Consider the following 23678-nt stretch of genomic DNA (forward strand, 5'->3'; position numbering starts at 1 on the left):
ACAGCTAGCAGGTGTCAGGTGCCAGTGTTTGCTCCTAAACAAGACACAAATAAGTTTATTCCTTTAAAGAAAACATAGGTAAATAGGACCACATTGACAAGAACATCTTTGTTTATCCAATTGCCATAAATTGAAAAGACAAGCCACTAATGCAGAGAACAACTTACCATACATTTAACCTAAAAAAAACTCAACAGAAAATGTGAATTGACACTTCATGGCAGAAGAAATTATAAATGGTTAATAAATATAAAAAGATGTTCTACCTCAATAAGAGGGGAAATACCAATTACAACCACAGCAAAATCATTTCACATCCATCAGAAATTAACAAGTTATAGCTAGTATTATTAGTTTTGTGAAGCTTCTGGGAGTGCAAACTGGTGGTACCTCTTTGGAGAATAATTTGGCATTGTTCTAGGTTAGCAAAGGCATACTCTATTAGCCAGCAAATACATTTCTAGATATGAACCCTGGATCAAAGTCAATAAACTATGGTCTCTAGACCAAATCTGGTCTCCAGTCTGTTTTTGTAATAAAGTTTTTATTGGAACACAGCCATGCTTATTTGTTAATACATTGTTTATGGCTGTGTCTTTGTTACAGTAGAGTAGTGGCAAAGGACCATATGGCTCACAAAACCTAAAATGTTTACTCTCTGACAGAAAAAAGAAAACAATCTGGATGTCTGTTGTGAGGAAAATAAACAGTGGTAAGTCATACAATGGCGTGTTACAGAGCAACAAAAATGAATGAATAATAGCTACAAACATCAACATGCATGAATCTTGCACCTATGATGTTGAAGAAAACATGCAGTGTGATTCTGCTTATGTAAAGTTGAAAAGCATGCTAACCTAAACTGTAAATTGTTTGGAGATTCATACAAATGTGGTGTGCTAAGGAAAAGCAAGAAATGAGAAACAGAAGACTCAGGTTAGTGGATACTGTGGGCAGGAGTTAGGGGATGTCACTGGAGACTGCTCACAGTAGTGTCAAAGGTTCAGGTAATATTTTTTAAGCCAGGTGATGGGTACACAAATGTTCCTGTTTTTAGTCTTTATACGACACATGCACTCTTGTTTGAACAAGAATTCTGGAAGATTTTTAGTGCAAAAAAATTTTTTTTTCCTTTCCCACCTCCATATCCCACAAATTACCATCCACAACTCTCTTTCCTGGTGTTTACTTCCCTGTTTCTAAATAATGTGCTCGTGCTATTTAGTCTTTATTGATTTAAGGTTATTTAGTGAGTCTCCGTGATGGTAGATGATGGATTAGCACTCCCCTTTTCTTCCCCCATTACATAGTTTAATTACATATTTTGCTCACTTAAGTAGTTATTGTTTATATTACCAAGACTTCTCGTGGTTTATGGCTCAGCCAAGTGGGACAGTACTACTCTTACCTTCTTTCTTGTAGACCATTTTCCTGGAGTTAATAATTGCTTTTGCTTTGTTTTGTTTCATTTTGTTTTTTGTTACTTTTCTGTTTTTCATTGCTAATTTTTATCAAGAACTCCATCTCTGCCACATGCCTTTCAATATTTTTTGAGTTTTCAAACTTACCAGTTCTGGCCTTTTTCCCCCTTTTTCCTCCTTCTTGAGCTTTCTGTCTTGATTCATTATGGACTATGTCTCTCCATAGCTGTCCTCATAAGACTTTCCCTGTCCCCCTCTCCTGTGTTGAACCTCATGTTTTCTTCTTTTCTTGGTTTGTTCCTTCATTATGGTATAGCATCTTCTCCAGCAGTTTCCTGAAAAAGAATACATGGGAGGAAATTTTTTTGGTACTCTACTTGTCTGAAAATGTCTTTATTGAACTTTTATAATTTATGATTTGGCTTAGGCATATGGCAGTCCAGATTGGAAAATTATTTTCACTAAAAATTTTGAATACTGTTCTCCATTGGTCTTTCAGCTTTCTTTGAGATGTCTGATGCTATTCTTTTCTGAGTCCTCTGTACATGACATGTTTTTATTTCTGAAAGGATTTGGGGTTTTCTTTTTATCTTGTGTCTTCAATTTACTATACTCTTCTGTTTTCTCTCTCTGGAGCTTTATTTGTTGGTTTTAGACTTCCTAAAGAGATCTAATATTCTTATCGTTTCTCCTTTATTTTCTCTTTGACTTTTTGTTCAACTTTCTGGGAGATTGCCTCAACTTTGTCTTTTGGCCCTTCTATTGATTTTTTAAATATATTTGATTTCCAAGAGAACTTTCTAGAAAGAGATAACTGGGGTATGAGTGTCCCAGTATATAGACTTTCAGCCAATCTCCTTGTTCAGTTCTCTTTGTGACCCCACCTCACGGCTTCATGCCTCCACGTGTTGAGCTTCTTCAGGCTAAGTCAACTGGCTGCGCTCATTGGTATTCCCTACTGTGGCCATTTTAGGCCAGTGATTCTCTACTGGGGCCAGTTCTGCCTCCTAAGAGATATTTGGCAATATCTGGAGAATTTTTGTCTGTCACAATTAGGGGAAAAAGTACTTATTGTTTCTGGTAAGCAGAAGGCAGGGATGTTGCTAAACGTCCTACAGTGCACAGGACGGCCCTCACAACAAACAATTATCTGGCCTCAAAGGTCATTAGTTCCTAGGTTCAGACCCTGCTTTAGATTGTATATATCTTTCTTCCACTCTGAACCACTCTCTGCTCTGTCTTCCACAAGTTTTTGAAGTCACTTGTTCACCCTTGTTTTCTCTCTTGTTCTCTCTGTCCTTATGAGTATATAACCTTATTTCCTTACTGTCATTTTAGCACTGTTTCCAGAAGAAGGAGTGTTAGAAATGTGTGTGGTCAGTCTACAGTTTCAACTGGAAGACTGAAATTTATCACTAATGTTTCTTGGTTTTGAATTTTGTATATAGATCATTATTGCATCTGGAATTTATTTTTGTACGTAAAATAAAATAGAATCTAGCTAATTTTTTGTCTCCAATGAGTGGCTATCCAGCTCTATTTTTAAAAAGTTTATTCTTTTCCCACTTTCTTAAAATGCTGCCTTTTCTAAACTTACATCTGTGATGTATCTGCTTATCCATATGTGAAATCCATACTGTCTTAATTATAGTAGCTTTTTCATTTATTTTGATATGTCATAAAGCAAGTCTAGCTGCAGTCTTCCTCCCGCCCCCCATTTTTACTGTTTTTTTCTTAACTTTGTTTTTTCCTAAATAAATTTTAGAATGAAATCTGAGTCACCCATCTAATTTTAAAAAGGTTGTGTCAAGATTCTTACTGAAATTTTATTGAATTTACAATTATTTCAGGAAATTTTAATCCCTTTCCAATATTGTGTTCCCATTCAGAAATATGGTGTGTCTTCACATTGTCAGGTTGTGTTTTATGCTCTTCAGGAACATGTTACAGGTTCCTCATATAAATCTTGTCCATTTTGTGTTTGGGTTACGGTATTTTCTGCTCTGATCTTTCTTCAGTTCAGTCCTAGCTACGTTTTTTTTTAGAAATTTCTCAAAATTTTGGCCTGCTAGTGGTTTCCCTTCATTGCTGTTATGGATACATTCTTTTCTTCCTTTCTTGCCTGTCTTTTTTGGTATCTTTTCTTTGATTTCAATGATATTGAAGAGGAGAGAGAGAAAAATGTGTTTGCCTATTCTGACATCTAGAACCTAAAGTGTACACATGACTTTTAAAGTATTTTTAAATAAATCTAATTTATTTCCTTAGTTTTCTTCCAGAAATATTATGAAAGAGTGCTTAAGGAAAAGAAACTGAGACATATACCTATTAATTTTTAAAATTTAATTATAGCTTGAAAACGAAAAATGTGAATTAAAGTCTAAAATGTTAAAAATGAAAGAAACAATAGAGTCTTTAGAGAAAAAAGTAAAACTCCAAGCTCAAAAACTTAGCCATGTGGCTGGTGACTCATCTCATCAGAAAACAGAGATGAACTCACTTAGGTAAGTTTATTGAAAGTTTCATTTCTCTTCTGGGAACAAGCTTGTTGCTATATAAGGTTCATAACGGTGGCATTTTGGACTAGGCCTTTGAAAAGCAGTAGTTCTCAAAGTTGGCTTTGCGGCAGAATCACTTGGGGAGCTTTTGTAAAGTATGGATTTAGGGACTGATCTCTGGAGGTTCCTGTTCACTGAGTGAATCTGGGTAAGTTTTGAGTACCTGTACTTCTAAAGACTTTCATAGCTTGATATGATTGCAGGCAAATTTTTGTACCTACCTCCTTCTAAAATCTCCCTAACAGATACAGGTGTACTTTGTTTTATTGTGCTTCAATTTATTGTGCTTTGCAGATGTTGTGTTTTTTACAAATTGAAGGTTTTTGGCAAACCTGCATCAAGCAAGTTTATTGGTGCCGTATTTCCAACAGCATGTGCTCACTTCATGTTTCTGTGTCACATTTTGGTAATTCTTGCAATATTTCAAACTTTTTCGTAATTATTATATTTGTTATGATGATCTGTGATCAGTGAGCTTTGACTATTACTACAACTCACTGAAGGCTCAGATGATGGTTACTATTTTTTAGAAATAAGGTTTTTTAAATTAAGGTGTGTGCATCGTTTTTTTCAGACATAATGCTATTGCACACCTAATAGACTACAGTATAGTACAGACATAACTTTTATTTACTTATTTTTTTAATGGCTTTGAATTTTTAATTTAATATTTTTTATTGAAGTATAGTTGTTTACAATGCTTTGTTAGTTTCTGGTGTACAGCAAAGTGCTTCACTAATACATATATGCATATATATATATATTTATATATATACACACATATATACTTTTTCATATTCTTTCCATTATGTTTTATAACAAGATAGTGATTATAGTTCTCTGTGCTATACAGTAGGACCTTGTTGTTTATTTTATATATAGTAGTTTGTATCTGCTATTCCCAAACTCCTAATTTACCCCTTCCCCCTTCCCCCTTCGCCTTTCCCCTTTGTTAACCGTTAAGTTTGTTTTTTATGTTTGTGAGTATTAAACATAATTTTATATGCCCTGGGAAACCAAATAATCCACATGATTCACTTTATTGCCATATTTTCTTTACTGTGGTGGTCTGGAACCAAACCCACAATATCTCCAAGGTATGCCTGTACTTCAGATTATTTGTACTCCTTAGTGTAGAATTGCTGGAAATTACAGAGTTTTTTGCTACCTATGTCATTGTTCTTCTCGTTCTTCTTTCAAAGAAATGTAAAATCAGAATATTTATATACAGAGTCTAAAAGGTGATGTGTCTGAAAAATGGTAAAAAAAAGTCAGTATGGCCCAAGTAGGCTGTATCTACAGGTTGAAGTCAGGTAATAAAGAACTTGGTATGATAACCAAGAGTGTCTGGATTTTATCTTATAAACATGGAGAACAAACAAAATTTTAACCAAGGGGGTGACTTCCTACCATGCCTCTTAGGAAGTGAACTCTCACAAAAATAGGGAAGGGGAATTTGGAGTCTTAAGAGACTGATGGCAGACAATGGAGACAATGTGTCTGGAGTGAAACAGTGGCAATGAACTTGGAGAACAGTGGCGAGATTTAGGAAACATTTGTTACACAAAATCAAAACAAACTATGTAATAAGACCAAGAGCTGGCTGTTTGTCTGTTTAATTAAGGAATACCGTTTAGGAAGAACTAAGGTAGAAACTTCTTTTTCCGTTTTGTTTTTTTTTTTCCTTGCAAGGCACTACATACATCCTATGAAGGAGAGCTACCTGAATGGAATGGCCTCTCCCCCTCTGGTTCATGTCTATGTTCAACTCCAAAGTACAAATACCATGGTATATTTCTGTCACCCAGAATTACTAGTCTACCCTTTTCCGTTTTGTGTCCAGATGATTGGAGCTGCATTTAGTCCATTTTGCTTTTTCCTTCAAACTATAGCTATAACTCCCCTTTCCTTCCCTCACAGGATGCCCTTTCCAGTCTTATAAGACAGAGCTTTCAGTGCCCTCCCTTGGATCCCCTACCATGCAGCTCCTTGGGCGTTTTCTCTGCTATACTAATACCCTTTTCTCTTACCCAACTTGCTACTTCCCTCACCTAGGAATAATCCAGTCACTGTGTTATAGGAATGGGTTGTGGAGAATTTTCTCTTTACCTTGTTACAGGAATGGGTTGTGGAGAATTTTCTCTTTACCTTTGTTTGTCTGTAAACAGAGACAGGCAATAATGGGGGGATTGCAGGATTCCATAACTTTTTTTGCTCTGACAAATATCAGACTTGTCTCTGAGGAAGGTGTGTCAGTCACATTCTCCATATCAGTATACATCAGTAAACATTAGAACTATGAGTTCAAGCTGTCAGGTTCACATCCAAAGCTGAACCCAATGCAAACATAATACCAAGAACTGTATGGAAATAAAGTCGCCTTGTCCAAACCTCATGCAACTTTTGATATGTTTAATAGAGATCTTGCTGTCCCTTTAATCACATCAAGTTGTTTCCCTTAACATGAAGACATTTAAGAAGCTGATACTCAGATAGATAAAGCATATATTCCTTTTCATCCACCTGGTGGGCCCATTTTCTCTTTCCCTTCCTGAGTTAGGCATTTTTCATCAAATTTCAGTGCCACCAAACAGTCTTTTCTATATCAAGCACAGTCTCTAATTGTCCAAATAGAGGATCTTTGGTCTAGTCTCTTGGTGCAGCAGCAGAGGACAATAGCCTTAATCCTTACCACTGCTAGCTATGAGCCTCTAAACATTTAGATTTCTGCAGCTGAAAATACCGTCAGGCTGTTTTCATTTCACCTTAGTCTTTAGTTATTCTGTGTACCTTCTTTAAAACTAGAGGGTTATGTACTTATCCAGGATCAAATAAATGCATTAGCTGATTTTCCTGGGAAGAGCCCATAAGCTCTAGTTAGAGTTATTATTATGGCAATAAGTATCAGCTTTTATAGTAGAGTGTGTTTGTATATTCAGAAAACCAAATATAACTGGTCTCCTTTGAGTAGTATTTATTTGTTAAGGGAATTGAGAACCATTTTAGATAAGGCTCATAGATTCCTTAGGATGCCTAAGAATTATCTTCTGGGCATGTCTAACATTTTTTTCTACCAAGACAGGAAGAGGAGCCAGGGCCCTAAGTAAAGACAGCTGAGCTCATGGAACTGGACTTAGAAGGGCCAAGGGACCTAGGACCACCAGATATAAATCATCATCCTTTTGCAGAAATGTGACAGAAAAGCCAGTCCTTATCCCTATTCCCCTCTCTCAGTTATCAAGAGATGATACTTTCTCAGTTAGTGGTGGGTCATAACCATAGAGTCTTGGAGACATCTGAAATAAAACAGGGATACCAAAAAAAATCCAGCGATACTGGGCTTCCCTGGTGGCGCAGTGGTTAAGAATCCGCCTGCCAGTGCAGGAGACACAGGTTCGAGCCCTGGTCCGGGAAGATCCCACATGCCGCAGAGCAACTAAGCCCGTGCACCACAACTACTGGGCCTGCACTCTAGAGCCTGCAAGCCACAACTACTGAAGCCCGTGCGCCTAAAGCCCATGCTCCGCAACAAGAGAAGCCACTGCAATGAGAAGCCTGCTCACCGCAATGAAGAGTAGCCCCGCTCTCTGCAACTAAGAAAGCCCATGGGCAGCAACAAAGACCCAACGCAGCCAAAAATAAATTAATTAATTAATTTTAAAAAAACAGGGATACCATATCAATCTCTCTTTCTTCTAAGAGGCCATTAAAATTCCAAACCTATGCCTCTTAGATAGAGCTTCAGCTCCATTTTACAACTTGAACACTTCTTATGAATAAAGGACCCTTTATGATGCTGTCTTTGTTTAAAATATACTCTATCATGAAGAGAAGTAATTACTTTTGCCCCCTAAGATGAGAGCATGTATACATCCATGTACTGTAATAAAACTCAGGAATTTGAGGCTCAGAGAGATGGTCTTATCCAGCCACATGGCTGGTAAGTGGAGAGCTAGAATTTTGATTCTAAGTTTTATTGCTTCACTCTCTGGTGGGAAGTCATCACTTCCCTTTGCTTTTTGCTTATAGCACTTTCGAAGCTAAGAAATTAGCTCATCCTAGCAACTTACTTCTCAACAGGTTCTCAAATTTTCCTTTCCAAACACCATGATGACAAATAATATGATAGTCACTCAACTATTCTTTCCTATGAACTTTATACCTCAGTTCTTTCATTAAGAAGACCTTTATCTTAGCAGCAATCCTTCTGTCAGAAAGTTACTGCCGAGGTCTGTGTGGAATCTCTATTATTCCCTTGCCTGCCTACACTAGAATATGAAAAGGCAAAGCTATTTTTAAGACTCACTAAGGGCCCCCTTTATATGTATAATCAATCAAGATGTTATCCTGCCTTCATTTATCAACCCTACTTTCATTAGGAATTAACCCTGCTAATGAACTTAGATGTAAAAAATCTTTACATTTTTTTTTTTTACTTAGGATTTCAAGCACTGCCAACTACTCAGTGTCCTTCAGTAGGAACTCTGGGAGCCATCCCATTTTTGAAAGGATTCTTTGTAGCTTACTGGCAGACATTTTCCCTTCCACACGGAAGATGTCCTGTGCTCTTTGTAGTAGGCAGTGTGATGTAGTAGAAAAACATTGATATCAGGGTAGACTGAACTGGATTTATATATTTTCTTTGCCTTAATAGCTTTGCCATCTTGAACAAGTTATTATTTGTTTCTATAATATCAAGATAATGGTTCTAATTATGGAACTGTCCTAGGAATAAATGAGGTAATGTCTGTAAATTATCAGTACAGTGAATATTAGCTTTCTTTTTTCTCCACTCCGTGTAGTTATATCCCTCAGAGTAATAGTTGTAGCTTTTACAAGCAGCTTGAATACAGTGAGTCACCTGGACCTCACAGATGATTTTATGAAGTAAAATTGCTTGAACCGAGAGTCTTTCTGACTTGGTTTTATTTGGTTGTGCAATTCTAAAGAAGTCAGCCTCACCTTGACTTCCCTCCCTGCCTCTGGGTCATCATTCATTTGCTATTAGAGCAGTCAGGGTCATGTCTTTTGTGTTTCAGAATATCTCAGTGTTGCATGTAAAACTTTTTCATTTCTGTGGGAGATGTCCCATCTTACTAGTGGTTTCAGAATCCAACCTCCTCCCTATTAGGGAATTCTAAACTAAGCCACCTTTAGTATCTTCTACTATCTCATCTTCAAACAAACCCTAAAAGGAACCTGTGGAAGTCCCCAATAAATAGCCTAATGTGAGAGCCATGTTTTTCCAGCACGGCCAGACTAAGAATTCCTAGGCCAGGACTAGGCTTCCAAAGACCCTAGATGACATGAGAGCAAATTCTTGTTACTTCTGAAAAAAAATTAATCTTACTGATCAGTAAGGGATTTGTCTGAAATTGTCTTTATTTTTGCTGTATGTCTTTTTTTTTTGCTCCCTGAAACCAATCTTTAGTCTTAAATCCTCATTGCACTACAGTAAATACCTATTTCCCTGTTTACTATGACCTCCTGTTGACTGCCTATCAAAAAAAGTCAGAATGGGAAGCAGAATTCAAAGCTTGCTGGTCAGGATGGTCAGGATGTTGAAGTGCTAGGCCATTCTGTAAAAGCAAGACTTTTCCTTTGCCTTGACTATTGAAAATAGATTTTAAGAGAAAGAGGGTTGTTATTAGGAAACTGAGAAAAGCTTTAAAACTACTAGGAAGCCTCTAGAAAAAAGTATACAATTAATTTGATTTTTACACTGTATTATTTTGAGGAAGATGGAACAGTTTTGAAGAAAGGAATAATATATATAGTATATTGCCATTGATTATACTGGAAGAGCTTTAAAATAAGGAATAAAAGAAACTTTAAAAATAAGAAAAATATTTTTTAAGATCTTTCATTTTAAAAAAATTATTTCTACCAGAGATAAAGAATACCATTTGTTTTTGTCCACTGACTCTTTAGGCTAGTAAATGAGCAGCTACAGCGGTCACTTGAGGACCATCAGCACCAACTTTCCATGAAAAGAAGTGAACTTGAATCAGCACAAGCACAGGTTAAAATACTGGAGGAAAAAATAGGTAAGTATTCTTCAATTTTGTTTTTGCGAATCATAATTTACTTTGTCTAACAAACATTTCTTTTTCATTTATAGATAAACTACACTTCAAGATGACTTCACAGAATGAAGAGGCTCATGTAATGAAAAAGACCATTGGTGTTATTGATAAAGAAAAAGACATTCTTCAGGAGACTGTAGATGAGAAGACAGAAAAGATTGCAAACTTGCATGAAAACCTAGCTAATAAAGTATGTGACTGTTAAGTAATGTTATCCAGCATCTGAACAGAAAAGCTTATTTTATTCTCTGTTTTAGATATGCAGTTCTTATTGCCTGTGTACAAGCTCCTAAGACCCAAAGCCGTATCTTCTAATGTGTTTAAATTTCATTTTATACCAATAATTTGAATCTTTAAAAGTTCTGTTTCTAGAAGACAGTTTTATCATATATGATTATAGCAAACTCAAGGAACAATTCAAATTCTTAGTGGGTAGAAATATGCCAATATATGAAATATAATTTGTACATGGAAATATGTTTACTTGGAGGTTTCTTTTATAATATAACTTATATAATTGGATTTAAACTATATAAATGTGATATTGTATCAATTCAAATGAAGACATTTCTATATGAATGGTTTAGAATCTTACATATTTTTATAATTTCTATAGGAAAAAGCTATTACTCAGATGAAGATAACAGTCTCAGAGTATGAATCTTCTATGAAGTAAGTAATCAATGGAACGGCATCCAGTTTTGTTTTGTTTTGTTTTGTTTTGTTTTTGCGGTACGCGGGCCTCTCACTGTTGTGGCCTCTCCCGTTGCGGAGCACAGGCTCCGGACGCGCAGGCTCAGCAGCCATGGCTCACGGGCCCAGCCGCTCCGCGGCATGTGGGATCTTCCCGGACCGGGGCACGAACCCGTGTCCCCTGCATTGGCAGGCGGACTCTCAACCACTGCGCCACCAGGGAAGCCCCGGCATCCAGTTTTTTTAGAAATTTTCAGTGAATGCAGCTTTATCTATTTGAATAGCAATCTGGCAATAGGAAAATTTCTTTTTCAATTTTCCTGTTTTTATCAGTAGCAGTTATTTTCTCAGTCTCCTGCATGGAAATGTTATCCTCTTTAACTTTCTTCCCTCCTCTGTCATCCACATCTAAACAATTATGTCTTATTAATTATTCTTTTACATACCTACTTGCTCCTTATTTCTACTGTAATTACCCTGTGCAGGCCCTAATCATTAAAACTTAGATTACCCTAGTAGCCAGTGTTGAATTATTCCACATCTAAACCTTTTTGAACATTGTTACAAGACTTTACATTTTATGTCTGGTCTCTACTTCAAGACAAAAGTCACTAATTGTATTTATTTTATACACCCTTACATATTATATAATAGTGGGGACTTAAACATTAAATAAGTGTTTGCCAATTGAATCGTTTATGTTCTGCTCCTAACACTTGAAAGTCTTCTGTTTTTACTTGACTTTTGGAATAATAAATTTATTTTATGACTTTATTTGCACATAATGATTGGTAGAGATCTAAAATATCTGCTTCACCTAATTAATCAGTATCTTAATGCAGTAGTTGTAATTTCTTTTTTTTAATTTTATTGCAGTATGGTTGATTTATAATGTGTTAATTTCTGCTATACAGCAAAGTGATTCAGTTATATATTCTTTATCATATTATTTTCCATTATGTTTTTTTGGCTGCATTGGGTCTTCGTTGCTGCGCGCAGGCTTTCTCTAGTTGCGGTGAGCGGGGGTTACTCTTCGTTGGCAGTGCGCAGGCTTCTCATTGTGGTGGCTTCTGTTGTTGTGGAGCACAGGCTCTAGGTGCGCGGGCTTCAGTAGTTGCAGTGCGTAGGCTCTAGGGCACGCGGGCTTCAGTAGTTGTGGCACGTGGGCTCTGGAGCGCAGGCTCAATAGTTGTGGGACACGAGCGTAGTTGTTCTGAGGCATGTGGGATCTTCCCGGACCAGGGATTGAACCTGTGTCCCCTGCATTGGCAGGCAGATTCTTAACCACTGCACCACCAGGGAAGTCTCCCATTATGGTTTATTATAGGATATTGAACATAGTTCCCTGTGTTATATAGTAGGACTTGTTGTTTATCCATTCTATAATACTAGTTTGCATCTGCTAATCCCAAACTCCCAATCCTTTCCTCCTCCAGCCCCCTCCCCATTGGCAACCACAGTCTCTTGTCTGTGAGTCTGTTTCTGTTTCTTCGATATGTTCATTTGTGTCATATTTTAGATTCCACATATAAGTGATACCATATGGTATTTGTCTTTCTGACTTATTCGTTTAGTATGATAATCTCTGGGTCCCTCCATGTTGCTGCAAATGGCTTTATTTCATTCTTTTTAATGGATGAGTAGTATTCCATTGTATATATGTACCACATCTTCTTTATAGATTTCACTGTCAGTGGACATTTAGGTTGCTTCCATGTCTTGGCTATTGTAAATAATGCTGCTATGAACATAGGGGCGTGTGTATCTTTTCAAATTATAGTTTTGTCTGGGTATAGGCCCAGGAGTGGGATTGCTGGATCATATGGTAACTCTCTTTTTTAAGGAACCTCCATACTGTTCTCCATAGTGGCTGTATCAATTTACATTCCCACCAACAGTGTAGGAGGGTTCCCTTTTCTCCACACCCGCTCCAGCATTTGTTATTTGTAGACTTTTTTTTCTTTTTTGCGGTACGCGGGCCTCTCACTGTTGTGGCCTCTCCCGTTCCGGAGCACAGGCTCCAGACGCACAGGCTCAGTGGCCATGGCTCACGGGCCCAGCTGCTCCGCGGCATGTGGGATCCTCCCAGACCAGGGCACGAACCCGTGTCCCCTGCATCGGCAGGCGGACTCTCAACCACTGTGCCACCAGGGAAGCCCTATTTGTAGACTTTTTAATGTTTGCCATTCTGACTGGTGTGAGGTGGTACCTCATTGTAGTTTTGATTTGCATTTCTCTAATAATTAGCAATGTTGAGCATCTTTTCATGTGCCTATTGGCCATCTGCATTTCTTCTTTGGAGAAATGTCCATTTAGGTCTTCTGTCCAGTTTTTGCTTGGGTTGTTTGTTTTTTTATTATTGAGTTGTGTGAGCTGTTGGTATACACCCTTGTTGGTTGCATCATTTACAAATATTTTCTCCCAGTCCATAGGTTGAGTAGTTGTAATTTCTTACATTCCTAGTATACTGAAATCAGAGTACAACAGTTAAATGAACTAAATTTTCCAAAAAGCTTTCTTTATTATTGCTACACCACCCATGTAACAGCCACCTAAAGGAAACATTGATTAATCGGGACCGTGAGATAAGCAGCCTCCGGCGCCAGCTTGATGCAGCTCACAAGGAACTTGATGAAGTAGGAAGATCTAAAGAAATGTCTTTTAAGGAAAACAGAAGATTACAGGATGATCTGGCTACAGTGGCAAGAGAAAACCAGGTATGAGCACAAAGCATAAACTTTGATAGTTTTATAGTATACAGTTATACAATATATTCATAGTTTGCTAAATTTTAAAGCTTTAAATATGCTTTCTAAATTTTAATTATATAAATATCAACAACAAAAGAAATAATTCTTTAAGAAGAATAGTGTTTATAAGGGTATTTTAAAATGTGGTTTAGAATGCTGCGGTATATTACAGGGTGTGTAATGGGTACAACTGTAGTCCCCTCACCATTGTGGTCTTTGTTGCAAGGAATCCTGAAGCTGGGAGCATGGTGTTCTCTATGGCAGAAATCGGTGTTACTCTACTGGGTGAGGACCTCAGCATCACTCCCAGGGCAAAGTTGCTGTGTTTTAAAGACCCATGATAGATTTTAATTATTCGTACTTACTTCCAGTGGCTTAGAGATATGCCTGTAAGTTAATTAATGAATATTTTAGAATGGCAAATACTAAAAGGTATTGGTTTTGTTTGTGCTGGTTTATTAAGGATTACACCAAGAAAACCAATAATTTTCTTATTTTAAATATTTTATTTTTAAAAATTATTCATTATAGAGTATATTGCTGATATATAAATTTTTTTAAATGTCAGCCCCTGAGCGTAGCTAGCCCTTAGTTTAAATACCAGATATGTGGTCACATATATTGTGGGAGATACATGGTAATATTTGGTTAAAAAAGTCAAGATCAGTCCAGAAAAACATGTGAAAATAACGGTCAGGAACAGTTTTCCTTTTTTCCTACTCTCACTTATTCCCCAAATTCAGAAAGAGCTATTTGAACATAAATAGAACTCATTAGGTGCTACATTCATTTTAGATTTGTCTTTAATTTTCTGATTTATAGCAAATTTCATTGGAATTAGAAGCAGCAGTGCAAGAAAAAGAAGAAATGAAGAGTAGAGTTCATAATTACATAACTGAAGTGTCACGATGGGAGAGCTTAATGGCTTCTAAGGTGAAAAAACATTGTTTAGGTTGGATTTAAGACTGATTTTTTTTTTAACTTTTTCATGTTTCTTTATTCTGTCTCCTCTATTAGATATTAACATATGAAAGTGGAGATCTTGCCTACTGTCTTTGTATATTTTCTTACAGATCTTACTTAGTATAGTGTCTGCACAGATAGCTTATGCTTCCTAAATTAAAACAAAAATCCCAGTGTGTGTATATGTTTATGACATGGGTATTCCAGTGAGTAATGATGACTAATTTAGAAACAATTTAATTGTGGTTAAACCAGGAAAGAGAAAATCAAGATTTGTTAGATAGATTTCAGATGCTTCATGACCGTGCTGAAGACTGGGAGGTCAAAGCCCATCAAGCTGAGGGAGAAAGCAGCTCAGTTCGACTGGAACTTCTTTCTATTGACACCGAGAGGAGACACCTTCGAGAAAGAGTGGAGCTACTAGAAAAAGAAATTCAGGAGGTAATATATTCATTTGTCTTGCACAGACAGAATTTAGTAAAACAGAAAACATTCAAAGGCACTTTATTGAAGTGAGGTTTAAGCATTGGTAAAAATCAAGTTCAGTGGTAATCTGTCCTTCTGATAATTTGCTTAGGAGAGCCCCATTACTTTTATATTGTAAGTAAAATATACATAATATCGAATTTACCATTATAACCATTTTTAAGTATACAGTGGCAGTTAGTACATGCATATTGTTGTGCAACTATCACCACCATCCTTCTCCAAAACTTTTTCATCTTCCCCAGTTAAAACTCTGTACCCATTAAATACTAAGTAGCTCCTCATTCTCCCCTCCCCCAGCCACTGACAACCACCATTCTACTTTCTCTCTATGAATTTGACTACTCCATGTCCCTCTTATTATAAGTGGAGTCATACAATATTTGTCTTTTTGTGACTGAATTATTTTACTTAGGCCTAAGGTTCACTTAAATCTCAAGGTTCACCCATGTTGTAGCATGTGTCAGAATTTCATTCCTTTTTAAGGCTGAATAATATCCCACTGTATGCATATACCACATTCTAAACATTCATCTGTCAACGAACATTTGGTTTGTTTCCATCTTTGGCTATTGAAAATAATGCTGCTATGAACTTGGATGTACAATATCTATTCAAGTCTTTATTTTCAGTTCTTTAGGATATATCCAGACATGGAATTACTGGATCATATTGTAATTTTATGTTTAACTTTTTGAATAACCACCATACAGTTTTTCACAGGGGTTGCACCATTTTACATTCCCACCTGCAATGTTAGGCTTCCAGTTCCTCCACATCTTCACCAACACTTGTTATTTTCTGGGGTTTTTTGTTTTGTTTTTTTTTGTTTTAATAATGGCCATCCCAATGGGAGTGAAGTGGTATTTCATTTTGGTTTTGACTTGTATTTTCTTAATGATTAGTGATATTGAGCATATTTTGTGTGTTTATTAGCCATTTGTATAGTTTCTTTGGAGAAATATCTATTCAAATCCTTTGCCTATTTTTTTTTTTTTTTTTCGGTATGCAGGCCTCTAACTGTTGTGGCCTCTCCCGCTGCAGAGCACAGGCTCCGGACGTGCAGGCTCAGCGGCCATGACTCACGGGCCCAGCCGCTCCACGGCATGTGGGATCTTCCCGGACCGGGGCACGAACCCGTGTCCCCTGTATCGGCAGGCGGAGTCTCAACCACTGCGCCACCAGGGAAGCCCCTTTGCCTAGTTTTTAATCAGGTTGTTTTCTGTTGTTGTTGAGTTGTAGGAATTGTTTGTATATTCTGGATTTCAATCCCTTATTAGATATGTGATTTGTGAATATTTTCTCCCATCTCATGGCTTACCTTGTCACTCAGTTTTATCCTTTGATGCACAAGAGTTTTAAATTTTGATGAAGTCCAATTTATCTATTTTTTTCTTCTTGCCTGTATTTTTGGTGTCATATCTAAGAAATCATTGCTAAATCCAACATAATGAAGCTTTTCCCCTGTTTTTTCTATGCGTTTTATAGTTTTAGCTCTTATGTTGAGGTCTTTGATCCATTTTGAGTTAATTTTTATACATGATATAAGGTAAGGTTCCAACTTCATTCTTTTGCATGTGGATTTAAATAAGCTTTTGTCATAAAGACATAATAAAAGTCTCTTAGGGCTTCCCTGGTGGTGCAGTGGTTGAGAGTCCGCCTAATGATGCGGGGGACATGGGTTCGTGTCCCGGTCCGGGAGGATCCCACATGCCGTGGAGCAGCTGGGCCCTTGAGCCATGACCACTGAGCCTGTGTGTCTGGAGCCTGTGCTCCGCAACGGGAGAGGTCACAATAGTGAGAGGCCCGCGTACTGCAAAAAAAAAAAAAAGTCTCATAATAAAATTTTGAGTTTAGTTAAAATATAGGGACCCTAAATAAGTTAGATTGATAAGGAACAGTTGGCTATTAGTTCTACTTTTGTTTTGTTTTGTTGGTATAGTATCGTAGTTGGTCTTTATTTTTTAGAAGAAAGTATTGATTATCTGTAGTGCGTAGAATTATGCACCCCTCCCCCAAAAAATATATTTAGGTCCTAGCTCCCAGTACCTGTGAATGTGACGTTATTTGGAAATAGCATCTTTGCAGATTTAATCAAGTTAAAATGAGGTGGGCTTCCCTGGTGGCACAGTGGTTGAGAATCCGCCTGCTAGTGCAGGGGACACGGGTTCGAGCCCTGGTCTGGGAAGATCCCAGATGCCGCGGAGCAACTAAGCCCGTGCACAGAACTACTGAGCCTGTACTCTAGAGCCCACGAGCCACAACTACTGAAGCCTGTGCGCCTAGAGCCCGTGCTCCGCAACAAGAGAAGCCACCGCAATGAGAAGCCTGTGCACCGTAACGAAGACTAACCCCCGCTCGCCGCAACTGGAGAAAAGCCCGTGCACAGCAATGAAGACCCAATGCAGCCAAAAATAAATAAATATTTTTTAAAAAGGTTAAAATGAGGTGACACTGGGTAGGATAGACCCTAATCTGATAACTGGTGTCCTTGTAAAATAAGGGAGATTCAGACACAGAAGACACAGGGGAGAATGCCATATGAGGATAGAGGCAGAGATTGAAATGATGTGTCTACCAAGGCAAGGAACCCCAAGGATTGCCAGCAATCACTTGAGCTGGGAGAGAGGTGTGGAAAAGATTCTCGTTCAGAACCTCCAGAAGGAACCGATCCTGCTGACATCTGGATTTCAGACTTGTGGCCTCCAGAACTGAGAGGGAATACATTTCTGTTGTTTTAAGCTATCTAGTTTCTGGTAATTTGTTATGGCAGCGTTAAGAAACTAGTACAGATTTTGGTACCAGGAAGTGGGATGCTTTTGTAACAAACCTAAAAAGGGTCTTTGGAATTGGGTACAGGCTGGAAGAGTAATGGGTACAGGCTGGAAGAGTTTTGTAATGGGTACAGGCTGGAAGAGTTTTGAGGTGCCTGATAGAAAAATCTAGACAACCTTGAAAAGTTTGTAGATAGAAAGATGGATATTAAAGGCAATTCTGGTGAGAACTCAGAAAAAAAGAGGAGGGCTTCCCTGGCGGCGCAGTGGTTGAGAGTCCGCCTGCCGATGCAGGGGACGCAGGTTTGTGCCCCGGTCCGGGAGGATTCCACATGCCGCAGAGCGGCTGGGCCCGTGAGCCATGGCCGCTGGGCCTGCGCGTCCAGAGCTGTGCTCCACAGTGGGAGAGGCCACAGCAGTGAGAGGCCCGCGTACCGCAGAAAAAAAGAGGAAAGCTGTAGCGAAAACTTCTATTATTTACAAAATACATAAATCGTCATGAATGGAATTTGTCCAGAAATAAGAATGTTTCTTCTAGTGAGGTCTCAGATGGAATTGAGGAACATGTTATTGGACACTGGAGAAAAGGTAATTCTTATTATAAAATGGCAGAGGACTTGGCTGAATTATGGTATACTCTTAGGAAAGTAGAACTTATAAGTTATGAACTTGGATATTTAGCTGAGGAAATTTCCAAGCAGAGTATGAAAGGTGCACCTGGTTTCTCCTTGCTGCTTATAGTAAGATGTGAAGGAAAGAGACAGATTGAAGAAGGAATTGCTAAGCAAAAAAAGAGCTGGGACTTGATGATTTGGAAAAGTCTTAGCCTATCCAGATAGCGTGTTCTGGAGGCAGGGCCGAGAGTGTGGCTAGGCAAAGAGAGTAGGTGAGTGACTCATAGACCCAACCAATCACCTCAGCAGAAACACTGCCAGCTTGGGCTGAAAGGGACAGAAACAGGATACAAGGAAAGAAGGTTAAACTTCTTGCATCCTACTAGCAGAAAACAGGCCACTAGAGTTATGAACATATGTTCTCCTTCAAGAAAAGGGAAGAATGAAGGTGGCTCAGAGATCAGCAGGGCTGCCAAGGGCAGCTCAAAAGCTGGTGGACCTGCTACGCTACCATAGGCCCAGGGGACTGGGCTATTTCTTCCTTGATTCCAGAAAGCAGCGCCACTGCCACTGTGAGCCAAGAGATGGGGCTATATCTGAGGGCTGAGAAGGTGGGGCTGCCCTAGCAGGTCCAGAGGACATAGTATCAAGACACAGATAATTATTTTTAGGCCTTGAAATCTAATGGAATTTGCCCTACTTGGCTGCAAGCTTACTTTGGACTAGTAACTCCTTTATTCCTTCTATTTTCTCCCTTTCAGAATGGGACCATTTTATGCCTTTTCCACCATTTTGTTTCAGAGAGAGGTAACTTGTTTTCTAGTATCACAGGTCTGTGGAAGGAGAGGAATTTTGCCCCAGGAAGGACCATACCCAGAGTCTTACCCATTCTGACTTAGATAAGATTTTGGACTTAGAGTTGATGCTAGAATGTTGGGATAGAATGAATATATTTTGCACATGGGAAGGACATGAATTTGGGGGAGCCAGAGAGTTGATAGAATTATGGCCCCCCCCAAATATATTGAAATGCTAACCACCAGAACCTGTGAATGTGACCTTTTTGGAAATAGGACCTTTGCAGGTGTAATCAATTTAAGATGAGGTCATACTGGACTAGGGCAGGCCATAACCTAATGTTTGGTATCCTTATGAGATAAGAGAAATCTGGACACAGAAGACACAAGGAGAATGTCAAGTGAAGGTAAAGGCAGAGATTGGAGTTATGTGTCTACAAGGCAAGGAACACCAAGGATTGCCAGCAATCACCAGAAGTTTGGAGAGAGGCGTGGAACAGATTCTACCTCAGAACCCCCAGAAGAAGCCAACTCTGCCAGCATCTAAATTTCAGACTTGTAACCTCCAGAATTGTGAGGGAATAAATTTCTGTTGTTTTAAGCCACCCAGCAATTTGTTACAGCAGTCCTAGGAAAGGAATACACTACTTCTGTAAGTTTTTCTGTTAAGAGTATAATAACTAAAGGAATGTTTTTCAACCTTCAAAATAGTTCTCAGGAGAAACTATTCTTTAGTTCTTTTGTTCTTTGTCATTGTTCATGTTCTTATGTGGTATATAAGATTGACTTACATATTTATATTTCTTTGGGGGAATTTTGATTAATTAATTCATTAATATTTGGAAAATCCAAGTACTTTTCTACAATTGTTGAAATTTATTAAATCTTCAAAGCAGTGTATTAGATTTTTAATGTTGATTCATTCTAGTAAAGCTTGTTTAATAATTTAATTTTCAAATGTGGAATTCTTCCTAAATTCTAGAAGTAGAGTTTATATCTGTTTGTGTTTATCACTCACATTTTAAATTGTGAAAAATTTTAAATGTGCATTACTTGGGACTTCCCTGGTGGCCCACGCAGTGGTTAAGAATCTGCAGGGGAGATGGGTTCGAGCCCAGGAGTCCAGGAAGATCCCACATGCCATGGAGCAATGAAGCCTATGCACCACAACTACTGAGCCTGAGCGCTAGAGCCATGAGCCACAACTACTGAAGCCTGCGCGCCACAACTACTGAAGCCTGTGTGCTGCAACTACTGAAGCCCGCACGCCTAGAGCCCGTGCTCCGCAACAAGAGAAGCCACTGCAATGAGAAGCCCGCACACTGCAACGAAGAGTAGCCCCCACTCACCACAACTAGAGAAAGCCTGTGTGCAGCAACGAAGACCCAACGCAACCAAAAATAAATTAATTAATTTTTTTTAATGTATATTACTTTAGGAAAGAAGTGTTTATCAGTATTTCAAATTTTGCTCGTCATTTCAGTTATTAAAATCTTATAAAGTATACTATTATTAGGTTAAATTAAATTTAAATATGAGTTTAGGTATATAGTTTTAAAGCAAACTCCATTTTTGAAATTCAGAATTTAAAGGCATTTGAGGAGTGATAAGTATATATGTTACTTTAAAAAGCATTATTATAAGAGTTTATAAAGGAAAAATTTAATATGACTTAAAAGATCTCTCACGTTCACAACCCTAAAGCAGTAATTTTCATCTTTGCCTCTTCCAAATATATACATGAGGTACTTAGTTACCATGATTAATAATTAAACACAGTTTATTTTTTTAAGCATTAAATAGGCCATCTTTAAATAGACAGCTTCCTGAGAGTATCTTAAAATTGCAAAATTTTTTAAATTGCAAAAATTGGCTTTTATAGTTATATAAAGGGACGTTGTAGTTACACAGATTCAAACCTTTAATATTACTGGGTTACTTTAACTTTTTACCTGTTTTCTTATTTTCAGCACATAAATGCACATCATGCTTATGAATCTCAGATCTCATCCATGGCAAAAGCCATGTCTAGATTAGAAGAAGAGCTGAGACACCAAGAAGATGAGAAAGCAGCAGTATTAAATGATGTGTCATCTCTTAGAGACCTTTGCATTAAGCTTGATTCAGGCAAAGATATTATGACCCAGCAATTGAATTCCAAAAACCTTGAATTTGAGAGGGTAAGAACTTAAAAGATAATATTTTAGCATGTTGTTTTTTAATATATAAATTTACTTATTTTATTTATTTATTTTTAGCTGTATTGGGTCTTCATTGCTGCATGCGGCCTTTCTCTAGTTGTGGCGAGTGGGGGCTACTCTTTGTTGTGGTGCGCGGGCTTCTCATTGCGGTGGCTTCTCTTGTTGCAGAGCACGGGCTCTAGGCGCGTGGGCTTCAGTAGCTGTGGCACGTGGGCTTCAGTAGTTGTGGCTCACGGGCTCTAGAGCGCAGGCTCAGTAGTTGTGGCACACGGGCTTAGTTGCTCCGTGGCATGTGGGATCTTCCCGGACCAGGGCTCGAACCTGTGTCCCCTACATTGGCAGGCGGATTCTTAACCACTGCGCCACCAGGAAGTCCCAGTAGCATATTGTTTTATTCAGCCCTACTCTAATTTGACTACTACATTTTTTGTCGAGGTTTCTTTGGCAAACATGATGATAAAATTAGGTGCTGTTTTGAAGCAGAGGGGTATTTAGGAGAATATAAGTCTTCTAATTATAGAATAGGAACATATCCCAATACATTCTTTCTCTGCTTAAAAGTAAGACTTATATGAAGAATTGAGCAGTTCATTCCTTTCTAAGTGGAATATTTTCCTGATAAAAATCTTACTTAATTTTAAAAGTCGAGTTAACTGGAACGTCCCATTCCCAAACCGAAGCATTACTTTAAACAACCCAATGTGTGTTTTTAAACACTTATTTAGTAGTAACTTTATTTTCAGGTACTGAGAAGCTTCAAGACTGGTTTGACTATGTAAACAGAATATACATATTTACTAAACCAGAAGGGCCTCCTTACTGATAGGGTGGCCACATTTTAGGATTTTACGTTAATTACCCTCTCTTGACAAGATAACATGAAAGAAAACTATTTGAGGGTTGGGATAGGTCTTTGCTAAAAATAACAAAGATTATTTTGACAATAAGATGTTTTTCCTATATGTGAAAAGTATTACAGAATCTTTAATCAGTACCCAAAATGAAGCAACTGATGTGCGTATAGCTCTGCAGATAATTGTTCAGAGTAAGTCTAAAATTATACTGAAGTAATCTTGCTTTGTTTTTCTTGTAGGTTGCAGTGGAATTAGAAAATGTAAAATCAGAATCAGAGCTGTTAAAAAAACAACTGTCAAGTGAGAGACATACGATTAAAAACCTTGAATCATTGTTGGCTACAAATAGAGATAAAGAATTTCATTCCCATTTAACCTCCCACGAGAAGGATACAGAAATTCAGCTACTTAAAGAGAAGTTAACCCTTTCAGAAAGCAAATTGTAAGTGTCATGAATCAACTTATGTGAGGAAAATAGCTTGTCACAAATAATTTTTCAATATGAATAATTTTTTATAGATTTGTAGTGTAAAACAAATGATAGAAAAATAGTGGAGGAACCAAAAAATTTTTGTTTTCGAAGTGTTGGGGGACTGGGGGATGGGAGTGCAAAGCAAAGTATTTTGATTACATGGCCGCTGCTTTGGGAAACTCAGGGGGCTTAGCTCAGAAGAGACATCATGTTTGGGCGTGTAATTTGTATATGTTCTCCACAGAGGTGGTACCCATGGAAGTGAACGGGTGGACTTTAGAAAAATACCTAAATTTGAGGAATGAAGAGAGAAGTCAGCGAAGGGGAGAGCATTTCAGAATGGGGAGAGTTGGCTGTGTTTCATGCTATGGATTAGGAAAAAGACTTTGAAAAGGCCATGAAATTTGACCCTCATAATATTGATTACCTTTTAGGAGATTGATAATGGAGAAGTTTGGACATATTTTTGGAAGAAGGGAGGAAACAGAGTAGATAGTATGAGTGGAATAATTAACTTTTAAAAGGAATTAGAAATATATCTCTTTCTGAGGTAGGAGTCAAGAAAGAGCCAATAAAGATACTTTACTTTTTGATATTACAATTCATGTCTTCTCACATTTGTATCTCCAGCATTGCTGCAGTGCCTAGCACATACTAGAAGCTTAGTAAATGTTCGTTAAATAAATGAGATGAATGAAAAAGAAAACTTTGTGATAGAAGCTCCAGACGTTTATGGAATTATTGTTGGAAAGTCTTCTCTTTTTTTCATCCTTATATGTCACCTCCATTTGTATTTATTAATAACAAAAACAAAAATCCATAGCACTTGATGCTATAAAACAGAATATTTATTATTTATTTGATTTTCTAAATTTGTTTTTAAGAAATAGTCAAAGCCGGGAAAACACCATGCTTCGGGCTAAAATGGCACAATTACAAACAGATCTTGATGTTCTGAAAAGGCAGATTTCAACTGAAAGATACGAACGGTAAGAATATATTTTTAGCA

At 37.7% G+C, this 23678-nt stretch overlaps 1 protein-coding gene across 4 annotated transcripts in view; it reads left to right on the plus strand.

The window, feature by feature from the left end:
* Positions 1-23678, plus strand: part of CEP135 (centrosomal protein 135) — an 86594-nt gene that overhangs the window by 42235 nt on the left and 20681 nt on the right. For all 4 annotated transcript variants that reach the window (XM_089911950.1, XM_022563762.3, XM_089911951.1 and 1 more), the window contains 10 exons: positions 3774-3925; positions 9911-10026; positions 10101-10255; positions 10682-10737; positions 13307-13475; positions 14331-14441; positions 14727-14912; positions 21113-21322; positions 22437-22639; positions 23554-23658. In XM_089911950.1, coding sequence (XP_089768076.1) covers positions 3774-3925; positions 9911-10026; positions 10101-10255; positions 10682-10737; positions 13307-13475; positions 14331-14441; positions 14727-14912; positions 21113-21322; positions 22437-22639; positions 23554-23658 — 1463 coding nt within the window. The remainder of the gene's footprint in view (positions 1-3773; positions 3926-9910; positions 10027-10100; positions 10256-10681; positions 10738-13306; positions 13476-14330; positions 14442-14726; positions 14913-21112; positions 21323-22436; positions 22640-23553; positions 23659-23678) is intronic.

This window comes from Delphinapterus leucas, chromosome 5, assembly GCF_059928025.1.
Source record: "Delphinapterus leucas isolate spDelLeu-1000000601 "Yukka" chromosome 5, BTC_Dleu_Yukka2, whole genome shotgun sequence".
Taxonomy (NCBI): Eukaryota; Metazoa; Chordata; class Mammalia; order Artiodactyla; family Monodontidae; genus Delphinapterus; species Delphinapterus leucas.